The sequence below is a fragment of the Notothenia rossii genome, assembly GCF_949606895.1.
Source record: "Notothenia rossii genome assembly, chromosome: 4".
Classification (NCBI taxonomy): domain Eukaryota; kingdom Metazoa; phylum Chordata; class Actinopteri; order Perciformes; family Nototheniidae; genus Notothenia; species Notothenia rossii.
This window is the reverse complement of record NC_136902.1, coordinates 27554190-27577536: the sequence shown is the minus strand read 5'-3', so window position 1 is coordinate 27577536 and position 23347 is coordinate 27554190. Positions and strand designations below refer to the sequence as shown.

Sequence of the window (23347 nt, the reverse complement as noted above, 5' to 3'; positions counted from 1 at the left end):
ACGTGGTCGTCAAGATCACCAGCCAATCAGGATTGGCGTAATGAGATTGATGCTTCTGAGGCATTCGCGGGGAGGCGCATCCCATAGTGAGACATCGAACGGAGTGTTATCAATGAGAACTAGTGTTGCTTGCATCCTATTTTAAAGGCATTTCTTTTTATACTCTGCTAAAATGCAACAAAAAAAGGGTTTGATTCTACTAATGTTGTCTTTTTTATTGCACTGAGTTGTCTTATTAGTAAGCCTAATTTATACTTTTGTAGCAACACTATTTTTAAATAATGGCAAAGAAAGAGTCTTTTCTTTTTTTCCAGTGTCATTTGTGGCAGCACTGTTCAATGTTTCTTGAAAACATTACCCACTGTAGCATGTGACGTGTGAATAAACTCCAACTCTGTATCAACAACACTGTTGTGTAACTTCTGTTAAATACTGGTATGTGTGTAGATTAGAAAGAGGTAAGATAAAGGATCTGCAGTATTTTATGAAGTATTAATCGTAAAAAAGCTCAGTTTTATACAAGTAGAAGTGTGTATTTTCCTGGTAGTAGGCTGTCAGTAATGGCTACGCCTCTCTATTTGGACTGTTAGATCTCGGCAGACTGGCAACTTTAAAAGTAGCTCTCGGTTCAAAAAAGGTTGGGCACCCCTGGTCTAGTATAATCTGTGGTAGTCAGATACAGTAGCGCACACACACACACACACACACACACACACACACACACACACACACACACACACACACACACACACACACACACACACACACACACACACACACACACACACACACACACACACACACACACACACACACACACACACACACACACACACACACACACACACACACACACACACACACACACACACACACACACACACACACACACACACACACACACACACACACAGTGATGCTGAGTCAGTGCCTTTCACACTTGAGGGGATCTCTTTGAAACCATTTCCCCTCAGAGGAAAGAGACACTGTGAGAGTGGAGAGGGGGAAAGGACATCTGCAGATAATGTGCTTAGTTTTGCACATACACTTTCACCTGCAATCCCCCTCCAAAGCTAACTTTACTGCAGTTCAGTGATTCTCAAACAGAGGTGCTCTTACCCAAGGGGGCACTTCTGCATTTGCAAGGGGGCACATGGGAAGAATATGGAATAGCTCAACTCATTTTGAACAAATATATGTACATATTAAGTCAGTTGCAACACCTGAAGACAATAAGCAGAGAAGCCTACAGTAAGCAGTTGGTTAATAGAGGTTATTTACAATAGGGAGCTAAGAGCAATGGATACATGTTAACGCTGATTTTGAGTCATGGATAAACAATTGAAATCTAAAACAGTCGAAGAAATGGACACGTGGTGGGATCAATTAGCTAAAAGTAATGAATAAATGGTTCAAATGTTTGCTTGAAAGTGTTATTTAAATAGTGCAAATGATTATTTAAAAATCATGGATAGATTGTTGAATTTATTTTTACAAAAATGAAAAATAATTGATGGAAATAGTTCAGATACAAATGCAAACTTAACCATTCCGATGTAAAAACCGAAAGTTTAATTGCATACAATATTTGAATAATATCTTCTCATAAATAATTAGACCCTCCAGAAAAACGCGATTCTGCGATCGCAGAATTTCCCGCATAATGAGCAAAATGCCGCAGATTTTTAAAAGTCCGCATATTTATCAAAAGGCCGCATAATCCCCGCATTTTTCCACACAAAGTTGATAAAAAAAATAAAAAAGTTAACTCGCCTTGACGAGTAATGATGATGACGCAACATCATCAGCCCGCGCATCACAGAAGGCAAACACCGTCGTGTGAAGGTGTGGAATTCACACACCAAGATGAACAAATCGAATCCATCACATTTACCCACGAACATTTCAGCTAAAGACCGGGCAAAGCAGTACCCCAATGTCTTGCACGAAAGTGGGGGGAAACTGTTCTGTACCCCGTGCAACTGTGTGTTGGAGCATAAAAGGAAATCGACTGTGAATACCCACTTCGATTCGCTCAAACATTCAAAAATGGTTTCTGCTGCGGACAAGAAAGCCAAGCAACTCACGCTCACAGAGGCTTCAACCTCCAAAACCCTTTCGAGGGTTGCAAGAAACGAGGTGAGTAGCCTACAATATTGAAGCTGGTCAGATAACGAACGAGTAAATGAAAACAGAATGAGGAGGAGGTAGGTGTGTGTGTGTGTGTGTGTGTGTGTGTGTGTGTGTGTGTGTGTGTGTGTGTGTGTGTGTGTGTGTGTGTGTGTGTGTGTGTGTGTGTGTGTGTGTGTGTGTGTGTGTGTCTTTCTGTGATGTAGCTTGCTTCTAGTATGCTTGTTTATCATAGCAACTCTTTAAAAGTGCTCCCTTTCATTCAGTAGTAGCCTAGTAACAGGGTGCGGGAGAACAATCACCTTTTTTCCGCTTCCCGCATATTTCACAACTGTTCGCATATTTCGCAACTTTCCGCATATTTCGCAACTTTCCGCATATTATGCAACTTCCCGCAATCTCCCCGCATAAAATCACATAAAAACCCCGCATTTTTATCGCATAATCAAGGATTTTAGCCCGCATAATCAATGATTTTAGCCCGCATAATTAAGGATTTTGGCCCGCGTTTTTCTGGAGGGTCTAAATAATAAAGGGTGTTAAATAATATTAATTTGAACACAGTTGGTTGGTTAAGCTTTATGTGCTCGACGTAGAAGTAGAAAACGTATACCAATCTACACTAACATCCCATTTCATCAAAAATAAAACATTCAGTTAAAAATAAAAATAAAATGAACAAAATGGATTTATAAGTAAACATCTGACAAGTCAATATCAATAGCAATGACTAATGTCTAACTAACTTTAAAAACAAATTCAGCTACTTTTACACTAATAGCCCTGATGAGGGCACTATAACAGCATGTCAGATGTATTTGCTTGGCTTCAGTATAACATACAAGAAGTCGAGATAGTATATCAGATTTGCGGGTGACAGAGCGTGACCAAGACACCCAGAGTGAATTCAACCATGACGAGCTTCATCCTCATAGCAGTTTCCAGTGCAGGACAACAAATGGAAGGCGTGAGACGGGATTCAGTCAACACACAGGAGGAAGGAAAAGGAGGGTAAAAAAGGCAGGACAAAGAAGGCCACAGACCGAAAACCTCAAATGCAGCAGACAGGGGAGAAATGATGGAGGAGCTCTGACCTACTAACTGTTTATCTGAATTTCTGTGTGTATTTATGGACGAACCCACTGACTAACGACCACTTTAAACACTGATGTAACCCTCTTCCTCCCTACCAGACATGCAGCAGCTTGGCAGTGACTGCGCTGTGCATGTATAATCAGCAGATCAGACAGACCATGTTTTCCTGGTGACCTCAACTTAATAATAAACATGCTCACATTATGGCATTAACAGCTGTGGTTACTGTCGACGTCAGCAAAGTATCCTGAGAGGAAAACACCACCCTAACACAGCAGTTACATGCATTTTTTGTCTTTTTCTTACATTATTATGACCATAGTGGTGATACAGCCACAAATACATGTACAAAGAAGTTTCCAGCAAAGAATCTGCATTAAATGTCAGGTTTTGTGTTACTCCCTCAAAATTTGATTTTTTTTTTATTCAACTGCAGTTGTTATTTGCATAACTATGTCCAGCGTTCTTCTAGCATATTCAAATAGTTTTGAAAAAGGGATATGAAGCTTTTTCGCAACGGCAAAAAGTGACTGCCTTGCTCTAAGGTGTAATTAGTGTATTTTAATGCTCTTATATTAAAATACACTAGCAGCTGTGCTTCTACACAAACTGGTGAGGATGAAATGTCCAGTTTGAGAAATAGATCAATGGGTTTGAAGTTTTGAAAAAACTAGGAAACCTTTTTTTTATTTTGAGACTTCTCTTCATCATTTTATCTTGATGTTTTATTGTTTAAAAGAAAGTCTTATTGTCTAGAAATTAAGTAGCTCACAAATACAATGTATCTAAATATAGAAAATAAAAAGTATTGCATATTGTGTACAATTTCTTTCGAAGCCAGAGGGTACAGGATACAGGGTCCAGATTATGTTGGTTTGAAATGACGAAAACATTTCACAGAAAAAAGGCGTAAGATTTTATTGGCCATATTGCGTAAATGTTACTAAAATAGAGGTCATGAATCTAATAGAGTGGCGAAGTCCCTCCCCTTCCGGTGGACCTCCATGGGACCTTATATCGGAAAAATAATGTATTGAAGTCAATGGGGAGAGAAAGATTATCTTTCGATCCCGTTTGAATTGTGCCACGAATTACACATAGGATGTTTGTCAATTTAAAAGATAATTTTGCAAGTCAAAAAAACTAAAATGTGTCGTAAAACTGTGAAGTTACACATTTCTTTGTGTGAAGCGCTCAATGAACTACAACTCTGGTCTTGCACACGTCACCAACACCAAGATGGCCGTCAGGTTGGTACATTTCACCTCTTTCTTTCAGAATGAGGCGAAAAGTATTAAAATAGGTGAAAATCACTACAAGTCCGGGCATGTTGAGAGCTGTACATACGAAAAAGGGGAGTTAGTCGGTTCCGTAAGAGCCAGCATGCGGGACCGGCTTTACAAGGTTTCGGTGAGTAACACGAGTGTAATGTGTAACGTTAATGTCAGCTAGCTAACATTAGCTAACAAGGTACACTCTCGTGTTTTGTTTTAGTTGCTCTTCGAGAACGAGCAAGAGGTACTATTACTGGTATGATAACAACCTGGTACAAAGCACACAGGCATCTTGTTAAAGTAAGTAAGTACATTAAGTAAATGTATTTTTAGCTATCTGGAGGGAATACATCAGTTATGACAGCACTTACGCGACTCTGAGATTTGTAGTCTTTCTAGTTGCATATTTTTCATAGTCTTATATTTCAACAGTTTTAAGACAAACTTTGAATTTTTTGACATGGAAATGATTTTTTAAGATTGACAAACAACATATGTGTAATTCATGGCACAATTCAAACGGGATCAAAATATACTTTTTCTCTCTCCATTGACTTCAATGTATTATTTTTTCGGAATAAGGTCCCATGATGCGGAAGTAAGTGGGCGTGACTTCGCCACTCTATGGGAGCATACCTAAATTCCATTAAAAATTGCGTTATTATTTGACTGAGTTCTGGTGGTGTGAGATCTGTGGCAATGTAACTGGGGGGAAGGCAAATATTACACCTGCTGTTTTTCTCTTATATATTTGAATGTGCTTAGCTGGCCAATGCTTCATTTCCCATGTTTTTATAGCCTGTTTGCAATAGCTATGGCTTTCCAACCATTTTTGGTTTTGTGTAATATTAATATAATTCCAGAGAAATCTGTGAAACCTTTAGATGACTTTAGATGTAGAAAGAAACTCAACTAATTCAACAACTCATGTCTTTCTTATCTCAGACACACACCCCCTCCTTTCAGATTGCATCATCAAAAAATGCTGCTTATCTCTTCTTCATCTTTGACATTTCTCTCTCTCACACGCACACAAACAAACGCACACAAACAAACGCAGCCTGTCGTACCTTCCCCTGCTGCGCTGTGGCCTCTAGCAGCCTCTGCTCCCACTGAGCTCTCTCCTGGCTCAGCCTCTCCAGCAGCTCCAGCTTCTCTCTGCCCCAGTTCCTCTCCCCGAGCTGAAGCTGTAGGTCCGCAGGTGGGTCACAGCAGAGAGACAAGCATTAGAGGAGACAATAACATGGATGTGGAGCGCAAACCACCAGAATATGAATTTAAACAGTACAATGATGTCAAGTAAATCATTAAACATGGGTCTTTCAAGTTTTTTAAGCTTGAAGTTTAACAGAGGTAGATTAACAATTAGTGTGAAATTCTTGATCTACCTATTTATACCACTTATGCCCTTATGTTTGTTTAGTTTGAGAAAAAAAGCCTGTTGCCTTCCAACCCCACACACACTAACCTGCTTGGTTAGGTCCATCACAGCTGCGTAGGAGTCGGCCAGGAGGTGCTGGTGCTCTTCACGCTCCCTCTTCAGCGCCACCTTCAGGTCTGGAGGATCTGGAGCATCTGTGACGGACAGAGCCTTGCCTGCTTTGGTCTCAAGCTGAAGAGGAAAGATTTACAGAACATGGTAAATATAAAAATTCCATACATTTTCACTTCCATTTTTAGTATGTGGAGTCTCTAAATTGATATATATTTTTCTTTCAGCAAAATTAAAACTATTTTTAACTAGATAATAATAATAATAAGTTTATTTATTATAGCACCTTTCACAGAAATAGATTTCACAAATTGCTTCACAAGTACAAAGTGAAATGAAGAACACAGAAACATGAATACAATAACCAGATGAGGCATACATTTAAGGTCAACCTAAAAGCAAAACACAGACCACGTGGTTTCCTGAAATAACAGCTTTTAATTAAAAATAAAACACAGAAACACTCACTCACAGAAATAATTGCTATTTGTCATGAATACAACTCTCCCCTCCTCTCCATAAATCTTGCCCTGCTGTCACAGACTCTGTAGGTGGGACCGCTTAATATTTTTATGAGCAGCTCTTTTTTGCCTTATTCCTCCATCTGATCTTGATAGTTCACACAGCCCACACAACCAGGCCCATCCATTTTACAAACAGACACACTCATACACACACAAACATACACACACACCCGACCCATCAATCCTCCCTCTCAGTCTGGCTCTGTGGCGGTGGCGTCCGTATGTAGTGAAGGAACGCTAGGATATGCTAATGGACTGTCTGGCAGTCAATCTCAGGGTAACAGACGCACACACTCCAAACCCCCGTTTCCTATGGCAACAGAGCGTTGTTCGTTAGTGATGAACGTGACTTAACGAGCCCAATGTCTTAACGAGGTTCACTGCTGAGGCGGTAAGAGGGAGGCTTTTATTGGTGGATGAGACGTCTGGTTCATGACTCACAACTCAGTTATTAAGTTCAATCACTTCTATTTAAACGAGTAAAGCCATGAATATAAAAGCATGGATTTATGAATTATGTTTTACTTGAATAATCACAAAAGGGACTTCTGGGCATGGTTAGTAAGTATAACAAAGACAAAGAGGCATTGACAAAAAAAGAGACAACAAACTTGACTCTTTCTCTGTGGGGGGTCGAAAGATATAAGTACATTTTAGTGGACAAAAACAAAGACTGTCACTGTTTAGTAGAACACTTCTTTGTCAATCAATACACAATAATGACAGAAATCTGATTTGATGTTTACCTGCTTGAGGTGCTTAGCTACAGTATGGCACCATAATAACAAACAACTAAATAAATAATGTGTAACATAATATAAAATGATAAGGATGTTGTACGAGAATGTTTTTTTATACAGAAGCTAAAAAGGACAGTAAAGCCCTAAATATGTATGTGCTAAACAGCGATTTTAAAAGTGATTAAGTGCTTTTCTCTCCACAATAAAGTTATTTAACTTTGTTAACATATGATTAAAAAAATCTAAAAACAATCAGTGTGTTTTGTTGGTTTTGAAATAGTCACAAACCAAAGTCAGAGAGTTACTGCAGAGGCAAAAGTAGTTGTTCTTTGAAACAATTACACTGGTTAGTGTCAGTGTTTAACTCCTGGGCTGCCCTTAAGCAAGGCACCGGACCCCCAACTGCATGTGTTGACCTATACCTGTATTCCAATGCATGTTTGTATTTAATCGGTACTGTGTGTGTATTCAACAAATTCTATAAACAGAGGGGTCAACTGAACTTCCCGTGGGCCCCAATACATCTTCATCCTAATCATGCGGCCCCCCACAGGGCCTTAATGTACTGTATGTGCTATTTTGGTCAGAATAGTATTTGCCTGCTGCAGATATTTACAACAAGACACAAAAAAAGTAGTTGATCTTATCTGTTTGTGTTAGCAGTTCTCCATACCAATCAGCTGTTTATCTGAAGCAGTAACCAAAACAATCCTGAGGGACAACATGTGTGCCAGTTTATAAATAAAAACAGCTTAGATATTACATAATGCATCCAGATGTTAAATATAGCAAAGCTTACTGTGTTTCATGCTATGTGTATTTAAAGCTGAAGTTCTGATTTCATGTTTTAATGTGCAATGAAGAAGGAAGATGATGAACCAGATTAACAGCTGGAAAAACATATGTTGGCCGAATTATTAAACTGGTTTATCACGAAAAATTCTGTGTCACTGTCATGGATGCAATGTTGGGTTGTTGGCTGTATGGTCATTGAATCTAGATTATTATAGGCAAATAACATTTGTTTTGCATTATAAATAATTAAATAACATAACACATTTGCCATTCATACGTTTGGTAATAAAATGTATATAGTTCAAAAAGTTTTGATCATTCAAAAGAAATTCAACAATATGATTTATATTATTTCTGCTATTTTCTTGATTATTATTAAATAATAATTGACACTGACATAGTTACACTCATGCCAATAAAGTATATTAAAGCATAAAGGCAGCCCATCAGAACAAATGAATTTATGTAGAAGACAAAAATAATGTCTGATCTTTCATGTATGATCAGACAGTGATGTATGTTTAATTGCACATCTGTGTTGTCTGGAAAGCCAAATCAAATATTTTGTTCCCTGCCCCCTTTATTCTCCTTCTCCCTCCCTCAATGAAGTGATTCAACAGATTTGATGAGTGAGCGCTCTGAGTGTCCAGCTGCTCATGACAGGTGTTCATAACATGACCTACACTCAGGATAGATGACTGATTAAGAGGGGAAAAAGGAGGCGGTGTTGTACTGCATGCTTTTCAGGGCTCTGGATATTGTTTTACTTCACGGACGTTGTTTGTTTATCAGGCTGAACGGCGGAGATAATTTCCCATCAGCCGTCTGACAGGTAGGACAGTGTTTGAAATTGAGTTGACTTGTTCAACAAAGCAACAGCTGGAGGAGCCGCCGCAGGCTGTCAGGATGCTTTGGAACTGCTGTGGGTTGGTGAACACACACACACACACACACACACACACACACACACACACACACACACACACACACACACACACACACACACACACACACACACACACACACACACACACACACACACACACACACACACACACACACACACACACACACACACACACACACACACACACACACACACACACACACACACACACACACACACACACACACACACACACACACACACACACACACACACACACACACACACTTTACATTGTGAGTTGTTGGCAGCAAAGAGATTGCTTCCAGCTGTGGCATCTAGGCTGGGGTAACACACGCATACAGTACAACCAAATCAGCTCGACCAAAACTCATTTTCTTGATTAAGTCCTTTGATAAAGCCCTAAAGGTTTGTCTGTGAATTTAATCTCATATCAATTGCGTGTGTTTCCTATTGGCTGCTAAAATGAGCTGCTCAACCAATCAAAACAAAAATGATATCGCACCACAGTATGAGGGGAGACTCTCTAATCATGAGGATGATGAATCACTCCCTCAGTGTGTGTGTCTTTTTGTGTGTGAGAGTGTGTGTGTGTGTGTGTGTGTGTGTGTGTGTGTGTGTGTGTGTGTGTGTGTGTGTGTGTGTGTGTGTGTGTGTGTGTGAGTGTGTGAGAGAGTTTGTGTTTCGGTAGTTGTGTGGGCTGAAACACATTCTTCATTTACTACTTGCCAAAGTGGCATTTCAGTTTTCAATTTGGATTAAAGTTTATTATTACAATGAGCATTAGGCTGAGATGATAGGGTAAGATTATGGTTAAAGATTAAAGGCGTACCTGCCAAAATAATGTAGTTTAAACAACTGCATACATTTACTCTGCATTGAACAATATACACTCATTACTTTCCTTAACATTTCTTGTTATTCATGGTTGGCCTCATATTTGGTTATCACAACATTATATTTACTAGGAAATGTGATGATTGTTCCTATAATTGTATATCATTTATTGACTAATTGTGCATTTAGATGAATCATTAACGTCCAATTGTTTCTGTTTTGCACGTGATAGTTGTCACACTTTGAGACTTGTTGCTAGTAGCTTCAGTATACAAATGTTTCATGTTTAATTTGTTTGATGTTTAGCTCCCATTTTACCCATATGTAGTGGTTTTTGTTATACATGTTGACATATTGCTCAAAGGGTTCAGTATGTGTTAAAGTTCTATTTCGTACATGGCTTCGCCCTCTAAGGCTATCGCTATTGGGTAATCCCCCTGCGCACCCGCGCAGCACTGAAACACTTGTAGTCCATGCCCACCCGAAAGGCGGGCCCCGCCCTCGGGCCTCCTTCCGGTATAAATAGGAAGGAGGCCCGGCAATCTGCTCCCTCTTTTCTTCAGCAAACCTCGGCAGTTACTGAAGCACAGAACCATTAAACATAATGAGCAACAACTGCATCCGAAATTGTCCCTCATGTGGCTCAGGATATATCATGAGCTATGACCAGCACGCAATGTGTGAATCCTGCCTGGGGCCAGAGCACGCGGACGCGGCTCTCAGCCAGCAGGTCGCTTGCTCACATTGTGCCCGTCTCCCATCAGCCATCAGGAAGCGAAGAGCGGACGCTCTAGCTGCTGCGGCCGACGAGGATGATTGGCCCTTCCAGGAGCACGTTGACGGCAGCATGTCCCTGGAGCCGAGTGCCGGTCAGGAGTCGGACGACTCCTACCCCGTCTCCCTCCATGGTTCACCGTGCGGTTCTCCCCTCCCTCCTCTCCCCCGGACGGGGGAGACAGAGTCGGAGCAGGGGGCTGGTTTGGCAGCCGAGCATGCGGTCCCCTTCTCCGTCGCCACAGGACGGCGCCCTACGTTGAGCTCCCCCAGAGAGTATGTCGCCCGCCAGGCCGACCGGGTGCACCAGTGTGCCTTTCAGGCGGCGGCGAATATCATCGCGCTGCTCTCCAACTCGGTGGTGACACTGGTAGAGCGGTCCACCACCGAGGCAGAGGAAATCAGCAAGGCGGCCAGCACGGCGCTCACTCTGTGCGCGTCCGTTGCTGTCTCCCAGGCGAGGATTTCCGCGTGGGTGACACAGATCCAGCGCCACCTGCAGCAGGCGTCTGTTACGGAGATGGCCAGAAAAGTGCTACTGGACGCTCCAATCAGCTCGTACGGGCTGTTAGGACCCCAGTTCCACGCCATGGTGGAGTCCATGAAGACGGCCGCGGAACAGGCGGAAGGCATTCGCCAGCATGTCAGCTGGCTCCAGCCTGCTGAGCACCCACAGCGGCACCAACGCCCGCAGCAGCCGCGGCGTCCACGCCGGCCACAGGAGGCCGCAAGAGGAGAGACGCCCACAGCAACCGCCTCGGCGTAAGACTCGCCTTTCGCGGCTGCAGGGCCTCCGTCCCACGTCTCCGCTCCCCCGCCACCCCAGAGACACGGGTCTCCCGGCGGCGAGTCAAAGGGGAGTGAGGCTCCCCCGCTCCTGGTCTGCTCTGCGAGAGCCTCCGAGGAAGCAGAGCCGGTAATTAAAGAGCCTGTGACAGCCTTCCAACAACTGTTGTGCAATGAAATATTGGGCTACTAGTCATCTCAAACCGTCAGTTTAAAAAAGAAAAAGCGATACCGTTCCGATAAATATCAATAATTTCGAACATCGCGCGGAAATTCCTTCGACTCATTTTGAAGTTTTGGGGAAGCCGGAATTGACGTCAATGCGGGAACGCTTCACTGTGCAGCGAGAGAGCCAAACACGGACAAAGTGTGTTGTCATGCGTAGAAATGGTGAATTACTGAGTTTAGGCACCTTAATAACATTTTAATGAAGTTGACCACAGTATATTCGTATTTGTCAGTGCTTTCATGTCAATTCGGCGAAAATAAACATAAATGATCGTGGTGAAGATGATGATTAAATTAGGATTAAAAATCGGTAGTGAGAGCTGCTGAATTTCCTCCCGTCGGATGAAATCGATTATTTTTGTAGTTGTAAACTCAAGTGGATGAAACTACATTTATTAGTGCTTTCATCTCAATTCGGCAAACATATGATACATTAAATGATCGTGAGGATGATGATTTAAAAATCGTTTGTTTGAGCCGGTCTGCATTTCCTGATGAGAAAACAAACCGATGCTTTTTGTAGTTGAAGTAAACCAACATGGATTAAACGTGTGTTTTTTTTACCACAATGTTGGGGAGATTAATGGATAAAATGCACAGATTATTATTATTATTATTCCCACTCCGTTCGGGACACTAGGTCCACCGTTTCCCCGCAGCGAGGCTCCCCCCGTTGATAGTTTACGTGGGCTGGGTGCAGTGGCGGACTGGCCATCGGGACGAATCCCGATGGGCCGGTACCGAAGTGGGCCGGTCGGATAAGTCACTAGCACATCCCCCACTCCCCACGTTGACAATTTACTAGCGGTACCGAAGCGGGCCGGTCGATAGTCCCGGAATGATTTTTAGTCCCAGTCCACCACTGGCTACATGACCGTATGATCGCCCATATTGACGCACCTAATTCCTAAACTTCTAACAGATACAACATAAACCGATCCTTCAGCCTCATATGAGCTCTCAGACACGTTCAAAATTAAACTGTCATCGCTGTCTGAGCTTGCTGCTGTGTGCCACATCGTGCGTTTACATGCAGATGCTGGGATCCTGAATGGTGCAGCTGGAGCGCTGTGCCCGCAATGACGTCACACATAATTTGGCGGGACTTGAAGAATCCCTGCGAAGATCCAGAAAATGGTCAACATTGAAGGGCAGATTAATGGTTATCAAAGTACAAATATCCAAAATCAGTTCAGTAACGGTTTTCAAGGGGGACAATATTTACTCAAATTGATGGGTTTGGATGATGGGGGACACTCGGGTCACAGGCTCTTTAAGCTGGCTGCCACTAATCTGTTGATTAAGTCGACAGCAGGGCTCCCTGCAGAAGCCTGCTGGTTTTAACCTATCGGTTAATAACCTGCAGAGCTCGCGGCATTCCTCCGTCCGAGATACGCCTCCTACACACGGTCATAATAACCCATGAGCGCCGTTATAACGCCTGATGTGAACAGCACTGCACACACCTCCACTCATCCCCTGAGCGTGTACACGCCTCATGATGACAGCCGGAGTGAAACGCAGCGTGTGGAGGCTTCCTCGCAGCCCTTTCGCCTCACGGGCAGCGGCGGCGAGGGCAATGGCGTGCCTCGTTACCATGACGACCAGCACAGCACATCACAGAGAAGCCAGAACGGGGGAATGAGCAGTATTCCAGGCTGAGTGCCCCCAGCGGCAGCGCCCGCAGCGCCACGGCGCCTAGGGCTTGCTGCAGAAGCCTGCTGTTTTTAACCTATCGGTTAATAAACTGCAGAGCTCGCTAATTAAGCCAGCTGTCACTAATTTGTTGATTAAGTAGACATCAGGGCTCGCTGCAGAAGCCTGCCGGTTTTAACCTCGGTTAATAACCTGCAGAGCTCGCGGCATTCCTCTGTCCGAGATACGCCTCCTACACACGGTCATAATAAACCCATGAGCGCCGTTATAACGCCTCATGTGGGCAGCACTGCACACTAGGGGTTTCACCAACTAATTAACTAGTCGACTACCTTTACCACTATTCGGTGCTGTAGGCCCTAGTCAACTAGTCGTGAAAAAAATTGAGGTAAACGAGGTGCTGCAAAATGCTCCAAAACACGTCCGACATTCTTATGTATGGCAGTACTTCAACGAAGATTTAACCAACTCCACAGTGAAGTGTCAGTTGTGTACAGCTGTACTGAAGTACAATACAAATACATCTGCTATGCGCAACCATCTGAAGATGAAACACCCGCTGACGACAGCTAGCACTAGCAGTAATGCTAGCACCAGTGAGCAACGGACCGGCGTCAGCACTGAACAGAGGCAAACGAACAGCAAGAAAACACGGGTCAACAGTGATGCGGATGATGAGCTACGGGATTACTGCCAGCGGACACCGCATATCCCCACAATGGATAATCCACTGGAGTGGTGGGCAGAAAACGTGCACCGCTTCCCCCGCTTTCGAGGAGCTACCTGGCTATTCCAGCCACAAGCACCCCGAGTGAGAGGGTTTTTGCCCTGGCAGGCAACACTGTCACCCGAAAGCGGTCAAGCCTCCTTCCCTCACATGTCGATTCGTTGGTGTTCAAACCAAACCAAAAATATGGAAAGGTGGACGTTATCGTGGAGGACAGCGAATAAAGTGTTGCGCAATGCGCTGTTGCGCACTGGATTTACGTGGCATTTATGTAAACAATAGTTTTTTGCTGTCGATTTTGGTGAGTCCAGTTACTGTTTATTATTTACTCAGCCATGTAACACAAATTAAAATGCAGTGTTTAATGTTACTGTATGAGTTCCAATATTAAATACAGTTGTACACCTCTCTTTGTGTGTCTTTATTATGACGTAACGACTAGTCGACTGCTATTTTGAAAAACGTGTCGACTAGTAAATATTGGTAGTTGTGAAACCCCTACTGCACACACCTCCATCCATCCCCTGAGCGTGTACGCGCCTCATGATGAGAGTCGGAGTGAGACGCAGCGTGTGGAGGCCCCCGCGCAGCCCTTTCGGTCCAAGCCCACCTTGGGTTGTCTCACGCCCTCTGTAAACCAGCTGCCTATAACCTGTCGGTTAATAGCCAGCAGGGCTCGTTGCTAAAGCCTGGTTTTAACCTGTCGGTTAATACATTTCAGAGCGCGCTAATTAAGCCGGCTGCCACTAATCTGTTGATTAGTAGACAGCGAGGCTCGCTGCAGAAGCCTGGTTTTAACCTGTTGGTTAATAAACTGCAGAGCTCGCGGCATTCCTCTGTCAGAGATACGCCTCGTAAACACGGCCTTAATAAACCCATGAGCGCCGTTAACGCCTCATGTGGGCAGCACTGCACACACCTCCATCCATACCCTGAGCGTGTACGCGCCTCATGATGAGAGTCGGAGTGAGACGCAGCGTGTGGAGGCCCCCGCGCAGCCCTTTTGGTCCAAGCACGCCTTGGGTTGCCTCACGGGCAGCGGCGGCAGGGGCTCTGGCGTGGCTCGTCACCATGACGACCAAAAACACATCTTGAGCACGTGCGCCCGCTCTCAGACTTTTTCTCAGAGTGGCAGCGTGTGTGTCTGATGGACAGATGGATGAGCAGGCTGATCAGCAGAGGATACGTCCTGCAGTTTGCCTCTCCCCCCCCCACAGTTCAATGGGATACAGGAAACACTCCTGTTATCCCAGAAGCTATGTCTTGCGCTCCAATCCGAGCTGCTGGAGCTCCTGTTGAAAGAGGATATTTCCAGGGTTCCTCAAAGGGAGGAAAATCAGGGGTTTTCACTCCCGTTATTTTTCTAATCCCGAAAAAGACTGGGGGAATGAGACATCCTGGATCTGTCAGTATTCCACATGCTGACGATCAAACAGGTGCTGGAATTTGTCACCAGGACGACTGGTTCAATTCCACCTGAAGGACTTGCATACTTCCATGTACCCATCATCCCAAAACACAGGAAATTCCTGCGTTTTCTCATTTCAGGGAATATCAGACCAGACAATCGTCTGCCGTTCGGATATTTCCTGGCTCATCGCATTTTTGTGTAGAGAAGGCTGGAGCCACTACACAGAGGAGGGATGAGAGTGTGGTTTTCCTCTGGACGACCTGCTATTTGCTGGCTCGCTCCAAAGAGGAAGTCGCTTTACAGACGGTACATCTCGTATCGCATCTGTCAAAGCCTGGGTTTGATAATAAATTGGAAGAAGAGCTGTCCTCTTCCCTCTCAGACAATCGTTATCTGGGAGTGGAATTAAACTCAGCCAGCATGAGAGCGCGACTCTCGCGGCAGCGAGGGGAGGAACTGACAGCTCTCCTCCGGCGTGTCACAACCCACACAGCCCTCTCCGGGATGCAGCTGCTCTGCGTTGGCCTCAGCTGGTCACGTGATGATCCCCCTGGGTCTCTTCCAACAGGGGGACTCCAGAGGTGGTTCATTTGCTGCAGAAGCCTGCTGTTTTAACCTGTTGGTGTATAAACTGCAGAGCTCGCTGTATTCCTCTGTCCCAGATATGCCTCCTAAACACGGTCATAATAACCCACGAGCACCGTTATAACGCCTCGTGTGGACAGCATGCACACACCTCTCATCCCCTGGGCGTGTACGCGCCTCATTATGAGAGACGGAGTGAAATGCAGCATGTGGAAACTCCCTCGCCGCTCTTTTGCCTCACGGGCAGCGGCGGTGATGGCGTGGCTCGTCACCATGACGACCATTACGGCACATCACAGAGAAGTCTCTCCCCACCAGTATTTCCATGGGATACAAGAAACACTCCTGTCATCCCAGGAACAGTGTCTTATGCGGTTTTCACTCCGCTATTTTTCAAAATCTCGGAAATTAACGGGGGAGTCGCCCCGTTGCTGTACAATCAATGTGTTGATTTGCACAGACAACAGGCCACGGCTATGGAAGCAGCCTACCTCAATCGCCAGGGAGGAGTACGTTCTGCGCAGCTTCTGAACGCAGCCAGGCGGCTGCTGTTCTGGGCGCGCACACACGTTGCTCTCATCAGAGCAATGTATATTCCCGGCAAATTGAACAGAGGGGCTCGCAGAGCGCAGCAGCCGTGTTATGCGAGGAGTACGGAGACTCAGACCTGTGTCACGCGCACTGGCGCCTCAGTGGGATTTGGCTTTGGTGTTACGCGCACTAAAGCAAAGCCCCATTTGAACCTTTAGACCAGGTTCCCCTTAAACTGTTGTCAGCCAAAGTAGTATTACTTTTGGCTCTATCAGTGAAAAGGGTTTGTCTGCTCTCTCCGTGGCTCCGTCATGCCTCCGGATCCAAGGAGATGGCAGTTCAGCTGTTTTACGCCCTAACCCGGCTTTTATGCCAAAGGTCATCACAAGCTCGTTAGAGTCATGAGTGATCACCTTGGATGGCTTCTTTCCCCCTCCTCACTGGTCGGAGGAAGAAGCCGCGTCTCATCTTCTCTGTCCTGTGCGCGCGCTGTCCTGCTAGTGGCGCGCACGGCTGCCTTGCGCCATTCTCAGCGCATGTTTGTGCATTATAGAGAGCGCTCGATCGGGCAGCCTCTGTCTGCACAACGGCTGTCACACTGGCTGTGTGAAGCTGTGACACAGGCTTATGTCTCCTCTGGGGTGGATCTCCCGGAGAACATCAATGCGCACTCCACCAGAGGAATGTCCTCCTCCACGGCTTTGCACGGAGGAATGTCAGTGGAAGACATTTGCACTGCTGCATCTTGGTCTTCCTCCTGTTCATTTATTCAATTTTATTTAAGGGATGTCTCCCATTCCTCTCTGACACACCCTGTACGGAGTGTCTTGTCAGAGTGAGTGACGTCAGGGATCCAGCTGGGCGCTCTCCTGTCTGACACGCAGAGAGCTGCTGTTCCCCTTCTATGATTGCTGGGCAAGGTGGGACCTTCGACTCCACTTTCTCACAGCGGCTGGGTATGTATTGTTCCCAGCCTTCATCCCGTCAGGGAAGATAGACATGTTTTGCTATGTTCCAGGGACGGTGATGCGCCATTACGCATGGAACAACAGGCATGGGGTGTTATTGAGCAGGTGTGTCTGTGCTTCTAGTGCCGGGCGGACCCAGTGGGGCGCAGACTACATCATGCTTCACCCTTAACCCAATAGCGATAGCCTTAGAGGGCGAAGCCATATATACTAAATAGAACTGAGGTTACCTACTGTAACCCCAGCTTCTATGAGTAGATGGCGCAGCCCTCTAAGCACTGGGCGCCACTGGCTCTACGAATAGCTGAAGAAAAGTTATTTTGTATGGGAGCAGATTGCCGGGCCTCCTTCCTATTTATACCGGAAGGAGGCCCGAGGGCGGGGCCCACCTTGCGGGTGGGCGTGGACTACAAGTATTTCAGTGCTGCGCGGGTGCGCAGGGGGATTACTCATTAGCGATAGCCTTAGAGGGCTGCGCCATTTAATCATAGAAGCTGGGGTTACAGTAGGTAACCTCAGTTATTACCTTTTCCTACTACTTCAGGGACTTCCTGCGTTTACCAGACTGCTTTTCAACGCTCCCAATGGACCAGGAGTGACCTTTTAATCTTTATTCTAACATTATATAACATTGTCACCGGTAACTTAACAAGATTAACAAAAAAATAATAAGCACAAAAAACCTTGCTTTATCTCTTAGGGTGGCTTTATGTCTACAAGTCTAGAAATAGGATACAGTTAAGTGAGACTACGGTCACTATGGATGCAATTTTTTAAGTTTTTGTTTCACAGGTTTCCACATTAAACATAATGTTGAAAGAACTTAGTATAAGAAGGAAATATTACAGGAAAAAATGACAATGCATATCATTTCAAGCTACTTTAATAAAGTTAAGGTATTTGAATCCTGAAATTCCCTATAATCTACAGTTTGTTCACATTGTGAAATTAAAAAATATCTGCCTTTCTGACAGATGGCCAATAGATGGTTGCATAATATGAATGAACAAAGGTAGAAGCTTTTTAAATTGGCAAACTATAACACGCCTCTCGGTGTCCTCTCTCTCCTTCTTTTATCTCCCCCTTTTCTCTCTTCTGTCTCAATTACCGGCCGGTAGCACCCAGGCCATGTTCTATCTCAGAGGCTGTTAATTAACACAATTACCTCCTGTGCTGCTGTTAGGCACACAGACAATGAGAGGAGGTACAACAGAAAACCATTACTCACAGCCTGTCGACAAGACAGACAGACAGAGAGGGGATGAAAGGCTCCGATGGACAAATAAGCGACTTGACGGTTGAAGAAGTAGAAATTGGCCAATTAGAATGCCATCAATGTCAAGAACCACTTGACAAAATGAATGTTCTCTTCCCACATTTTCCTTCTGTCTGTTGCCCGCAGGCTCTTCTGTACTGTAACTGTCCTCATAGACAGGCTTGCAAGCAAAAGTTAGCTGGATTATAAGCATCTTGTACATTTTGTCAGACTTGATGGCTTTAAACGTTTCTGTAAGTGATGGACGCTGTGCTCCTGTGCTGATTAATTGAGGAGGCCATTTTACTTTATCCTCCCACTGCATTGATTTTAGTGCTTCTCCTAAGTTTGTTTTCTGCTAGATTTTCCCAGGATCTGGGCATCCCGGCAAGTTTCTGAGGGCTTGATGGATTCTTAATGTCGTCATCTAGCTCCACTCACAAATAAACAATTCAACTGAAGAAAACGGCTATGATGCATTTTGTACATTATTGCATAAGGCATCCATCTTAATATAACAATTAAAGTTAGTTTGAACTAATGGACTACACAACTGCTTAATTTGCATACAGCAAACATATTTAGTTTTTGAGAAGCATTGATAGGCTTCAAGTGCTTATGTACTAATAGTGCCTTTTAAAGCTCTGTTAAAAAGAGGAGGTATTCCCCTACTTGAAGTATTCATGAATATTAAGAAACGTCTGGAATAAAAGTTCTTTACAGTATGTGTAGTACAGTTATTTACAATTTTACCACTTAATTTGGCTAAGCTGCTTCATCCAGGCTGTGCTGGCGTAGTTTGATCAGATTTGATTGACAGCAGCATGGCAACATGAACCCTTAACCCTGATTGGTGCACAGCAATATGTGACAACGCTGTTGTCAACAATAGAACCAACTAAAGCCCAATCCCAAACCAGGCCCTACACCCTGCCCCTACACACTACCCCTCCGTGACGGAGTGAACTCCGTGGAGTGACACTCGCAGCTCAACGAGGCTCCCTCCTGTCATATGGAGGGAGTAAATACAGCGGCAAGCTTTGGGACGGCCTCCCCTCTCTCCGGCAGAAACAGGAAATGCCGTAACTGTATGTAACAAAGGTTTCAAATCAGCATCTCTTGGACAAAAAATTAAAATTAATAACTAAAATAAAACTCCAAACATCTTTCTTTTAGTTTTAAACATGATTTTTCTAAGCTTCTTAGTTTTTGCAACAGTCTGTAAATATACACAACTTTATAATAAAATGCACACATTTACCTTTTTCCAGACCAGGGGTTCTCAACCTTTTTTCCCAAGAGCCCCCCCAAATGACTCCTGTTGGAAGTTGCGCCCCCCCCCCCCCCCACACACACACACACAAGGGGTATTTAAAGTTTAAAAGTCTCAAAAATGCTACAACTACTGTCACAAACTGGATGAATGTGAAGTATTTTGTTAAAGGAGGATGAAAGCGTAATTAAGGAGCACTATTGGAGTGACTGATGGTTATTGGACTCAGGATTAATTGATTTGGATTCCCGCTGTATGAAGAAATTAAAGGACAGCGCAAGTGGAAACAATTCGCAAAGGGATTAAACTGTTTAAAACACATGCTCAAAGTAAGCCGGATTTTGCCGATGTGTTTATGTGGATTCAAAAGTCGTAAATAATTTACAAAATGGAGCAGACCGATCTGATTGGAGCAACTGTGACAAATAATCCAACTGAAACCGGCATGGACAATGAATATGTTTTAAAAATGCGCTTATCCAGACAAGCCTGGTTTGGACACTTTATGGGCAGAAGAAACATTTCTATTAAAGAAAGAATTATACATTTCTGTCTTTTTATGCCTTTAATACTAACTGGATTTTTTATTAAAATTAATTAGTCAATTATTTTTTATATTTTATTGTAATGTAGAGACAAGGCTTTTAGTGACAATCATGTATTGCCTTACAATTCTATGTAAAAAAAAAAAAAAAAGTAAAAAAAAAAAAGTCTAAATATGATATTTGGCCTCAAATCATCTGAGGCCTGGAGCCCCCTCTGCAATCTTTGGCGCGCCCCCCAGGTTGGGAACCACTGTTCTAGACTAAACACAGGTACGATCCGAAGTAAAAAAAAAATTAGGTTATCATGAGGTTGTTAACATCGCAGTTTATCAGTGGATGTTTGCTGGAACTTCTTGAAAACAGCTTGTTTCCTGACGGACACACACAGCATGACTCCGGTCAGGTAGAGAGGTAGAGGCCGGTCTCAAGTCAGCACCGCTGCAGACTCGCTGTTTGATGGCTTGATAGCCCACTCCCCCTCCACACCGCTCCACACTCGTTGGTTTGGAACAGCACTTAATGTGGCGGACCCTCCGAGCGAACGCGCAAACGGAGGGGTAGTGTGTAGGGGTAGGGTTAGGACGTGGTTTCGGATTGGGCCAAAATCTGTAATGCCAAAAGTTGCCTAATGTGAAGTAGGAGTCAATACTTTCCTACAAAAAAGTTCCTGAAGTATTTCCTACCTGTGTGACGAGGCTCTTGAGTTCAGTCCTCTCCACCTCCCATGATGCCTTGGCCTTAGCGAACTGCTGGGTGAGTTCCTGGGAGCCTTGTCTCTCCTGTCGCAACTCGCCGCTCAGATCCCGCAGCGCCACCTTCAGGTCTGCCAAGGTGCTGCTCACTGCACTAGACTGCAGGGAGAGGGACGAATGTTGAGTGTGTGTGTGTGTGTGTGTGTGTGTGTGTGTGTGTGTGTGTGTGTGTGCACAAGTGTGTCTGTGTGTGTGTGTCACTCTACCAACCTTGATAGTGGGACTGAGAGGTTGTTCTTCTGCAGCAGTCCGCTTGTCAGTCTGGTGGGCGGGGCTTGTCAGGTTCTCCTCCTCCAACAGCAAGTAAAGGTCCCTCAGACTGTTTATCTAGACAACAACACACAAAGCAGGATCAGCTGTAATTTATCTCTAAACTATCATAAATACTATCCATCACACAATAAGTGGTGATTTTCTAGGACAATTTGTTGAAAATTCAATTAAGCTACAACGCCTTGTATGTCACATTTTAGTCAATCTTTCTTTTCTTACAATTTTTTCTTAATGCTTTTGCAGGATGAAAACCTAAAACAACCTTATTTCAACATGTTTGATGACAGTTGGAGAAATCCTTTGAAGCTTTTAGGATAATAGAGCATTGCTTTTCGATAAGATTTATTGGGCAAAATAATTGAGTTGACTATTAAATCCTTTCTGTCCCCTCTTACCTCCAAGATGTCCTTCCACTCGGTGTCTTTCCTGCAGCCCAGCCTCCAGTGTTTGAGGAAGCAGCGTAGTTTGAGGCTGAGCAGGAGCAGGGCCTGTTTCAGGTGCTGGGACTCCTGCACCAGCAGAGACCTCTCCTGGCTCCATGACTTCTGCTGAAGCCGAGCCTGGAGGCCCAGACTCTGCAGCTGGAAGTCCCGACGGAGCAGAGCCTTCTGGTGCTCCTCCTGGAGCTGAGGGGAGAAGAGAGTTTGAATAAAGACGCTAAATCTTTGAAAAAACGCCTCAAATATAACATGAGGTAAATTCAGTTTGACAGCAAAATAAGTGTGTTCTTCTGTAGATGTCTATATACACTTGGGTTTGGTTGGGGAAATAATGAATGTACTCTTCCAATATCAGAGTAGCACATGATAACAAAGGCCCTACGTAGCTACGCAACAGGATGTATGATTACCTAGAAGACCCTCAGGACACACTGTTTTAGGCATATGATAGCTATGTGACAACGATTAACATGATGATTCAGACTCTATGGAGATAGACATATGACAAGGATGATCATTTCTGACGTGGGCTTTAGTTAATCTGAACTAAGCATAGAATACTGCTTTGAACCGGTATTCCGCCATATTGTGACTGTGTAACTCCCTCTCTTGAATAAAGCATGTGAAGGACACTGTTCAGGAACTAGTTGTACCAAATGCTCTGTGTGTGACGACTACTTCCATTCTTGCAAGGATAATAAATATATAATGTATGCTGATTATCGAAGCTCAAGCCGTTGACGAGTGATATTTTTCTAACAGGTTTCAATGTGTGTTTGAGGGTGTTTTGTGTACTGGTTTAGTTAATTAGTGAGTGTGTCTCAACAGTATTCTGTGGAAAATGACCTGTGTGAGTATGAGAGTGGTTTCTCTCGGAGCCTGCCTCTCCTCCAACTCCCCCTGAGGTCCCAGAGACAGCTCTTCCACTTCGGACAGCCGCGCCTGGATGTCACCGGACTGGAAGTGAGAGAAAGAAGGAAGGAAATTAAGCAGTGGATTAGGGAAACATTAGTAATCAGGAAACAAGGAGAGAAGGAGTAAAGGGAGGGGAATTGGTGAGGGAAGAGAGAGTTAAAAGAACATGTAAAAAGCGAGAAACAGCCATGGGTGGTAAGCATATAACATGGCAGTTTTGTGCTAGAACACCCTTTAAATCACACCTCAGCTGCCGCACGCTACTGTACGACACACACACACACACACACACACACACACACACACACACACACACACACACACACACACACACACACACACACACACACACACACACACACACACACACACACACACACACACACACACACACACACACACACACACACACACACACACACACACACACACAC

General features: G+C 44.3%; 1 protein-coding gene across 2 annotated transcripts in view; it reads right to left on the bottom strand.

Moving 5' to 3' along the window:
- The window catches only part of mtcl2 (microtubule crosslinking factor 2), a 122762-nt gene that overhangs the window by 11578 nt on the left and 87837 nt on the right, over positions 1–23347 (bottom strand). For both annotated transcript variants that reach the window (XM_079675149.1, XM_079675148.1), the window contains exons 12-17: positions 22845–22955; positions 21954–22184; positions 21496–21612; positions 21217–21384; positions 5968–6111; positions 5570–5686 (exon numbers count right to left, since the gene is read on the bottom strand). In XM_079675149.1, the coding sequence (XP_079531275.1) occupies positions 5570–5686; positions 5968–6111; positions 21217–21384; positions 21496–21612; positions 21954–22184; positions 22845–22955 (888 nt within the window). The remainder of the gene's footprint in view (positions 1–5569; positions 5687–5967; positions 6112–21216; positions 21385–21495; positions 21613–21953; positions 22185–22844; positions 22956–23347) is intronic.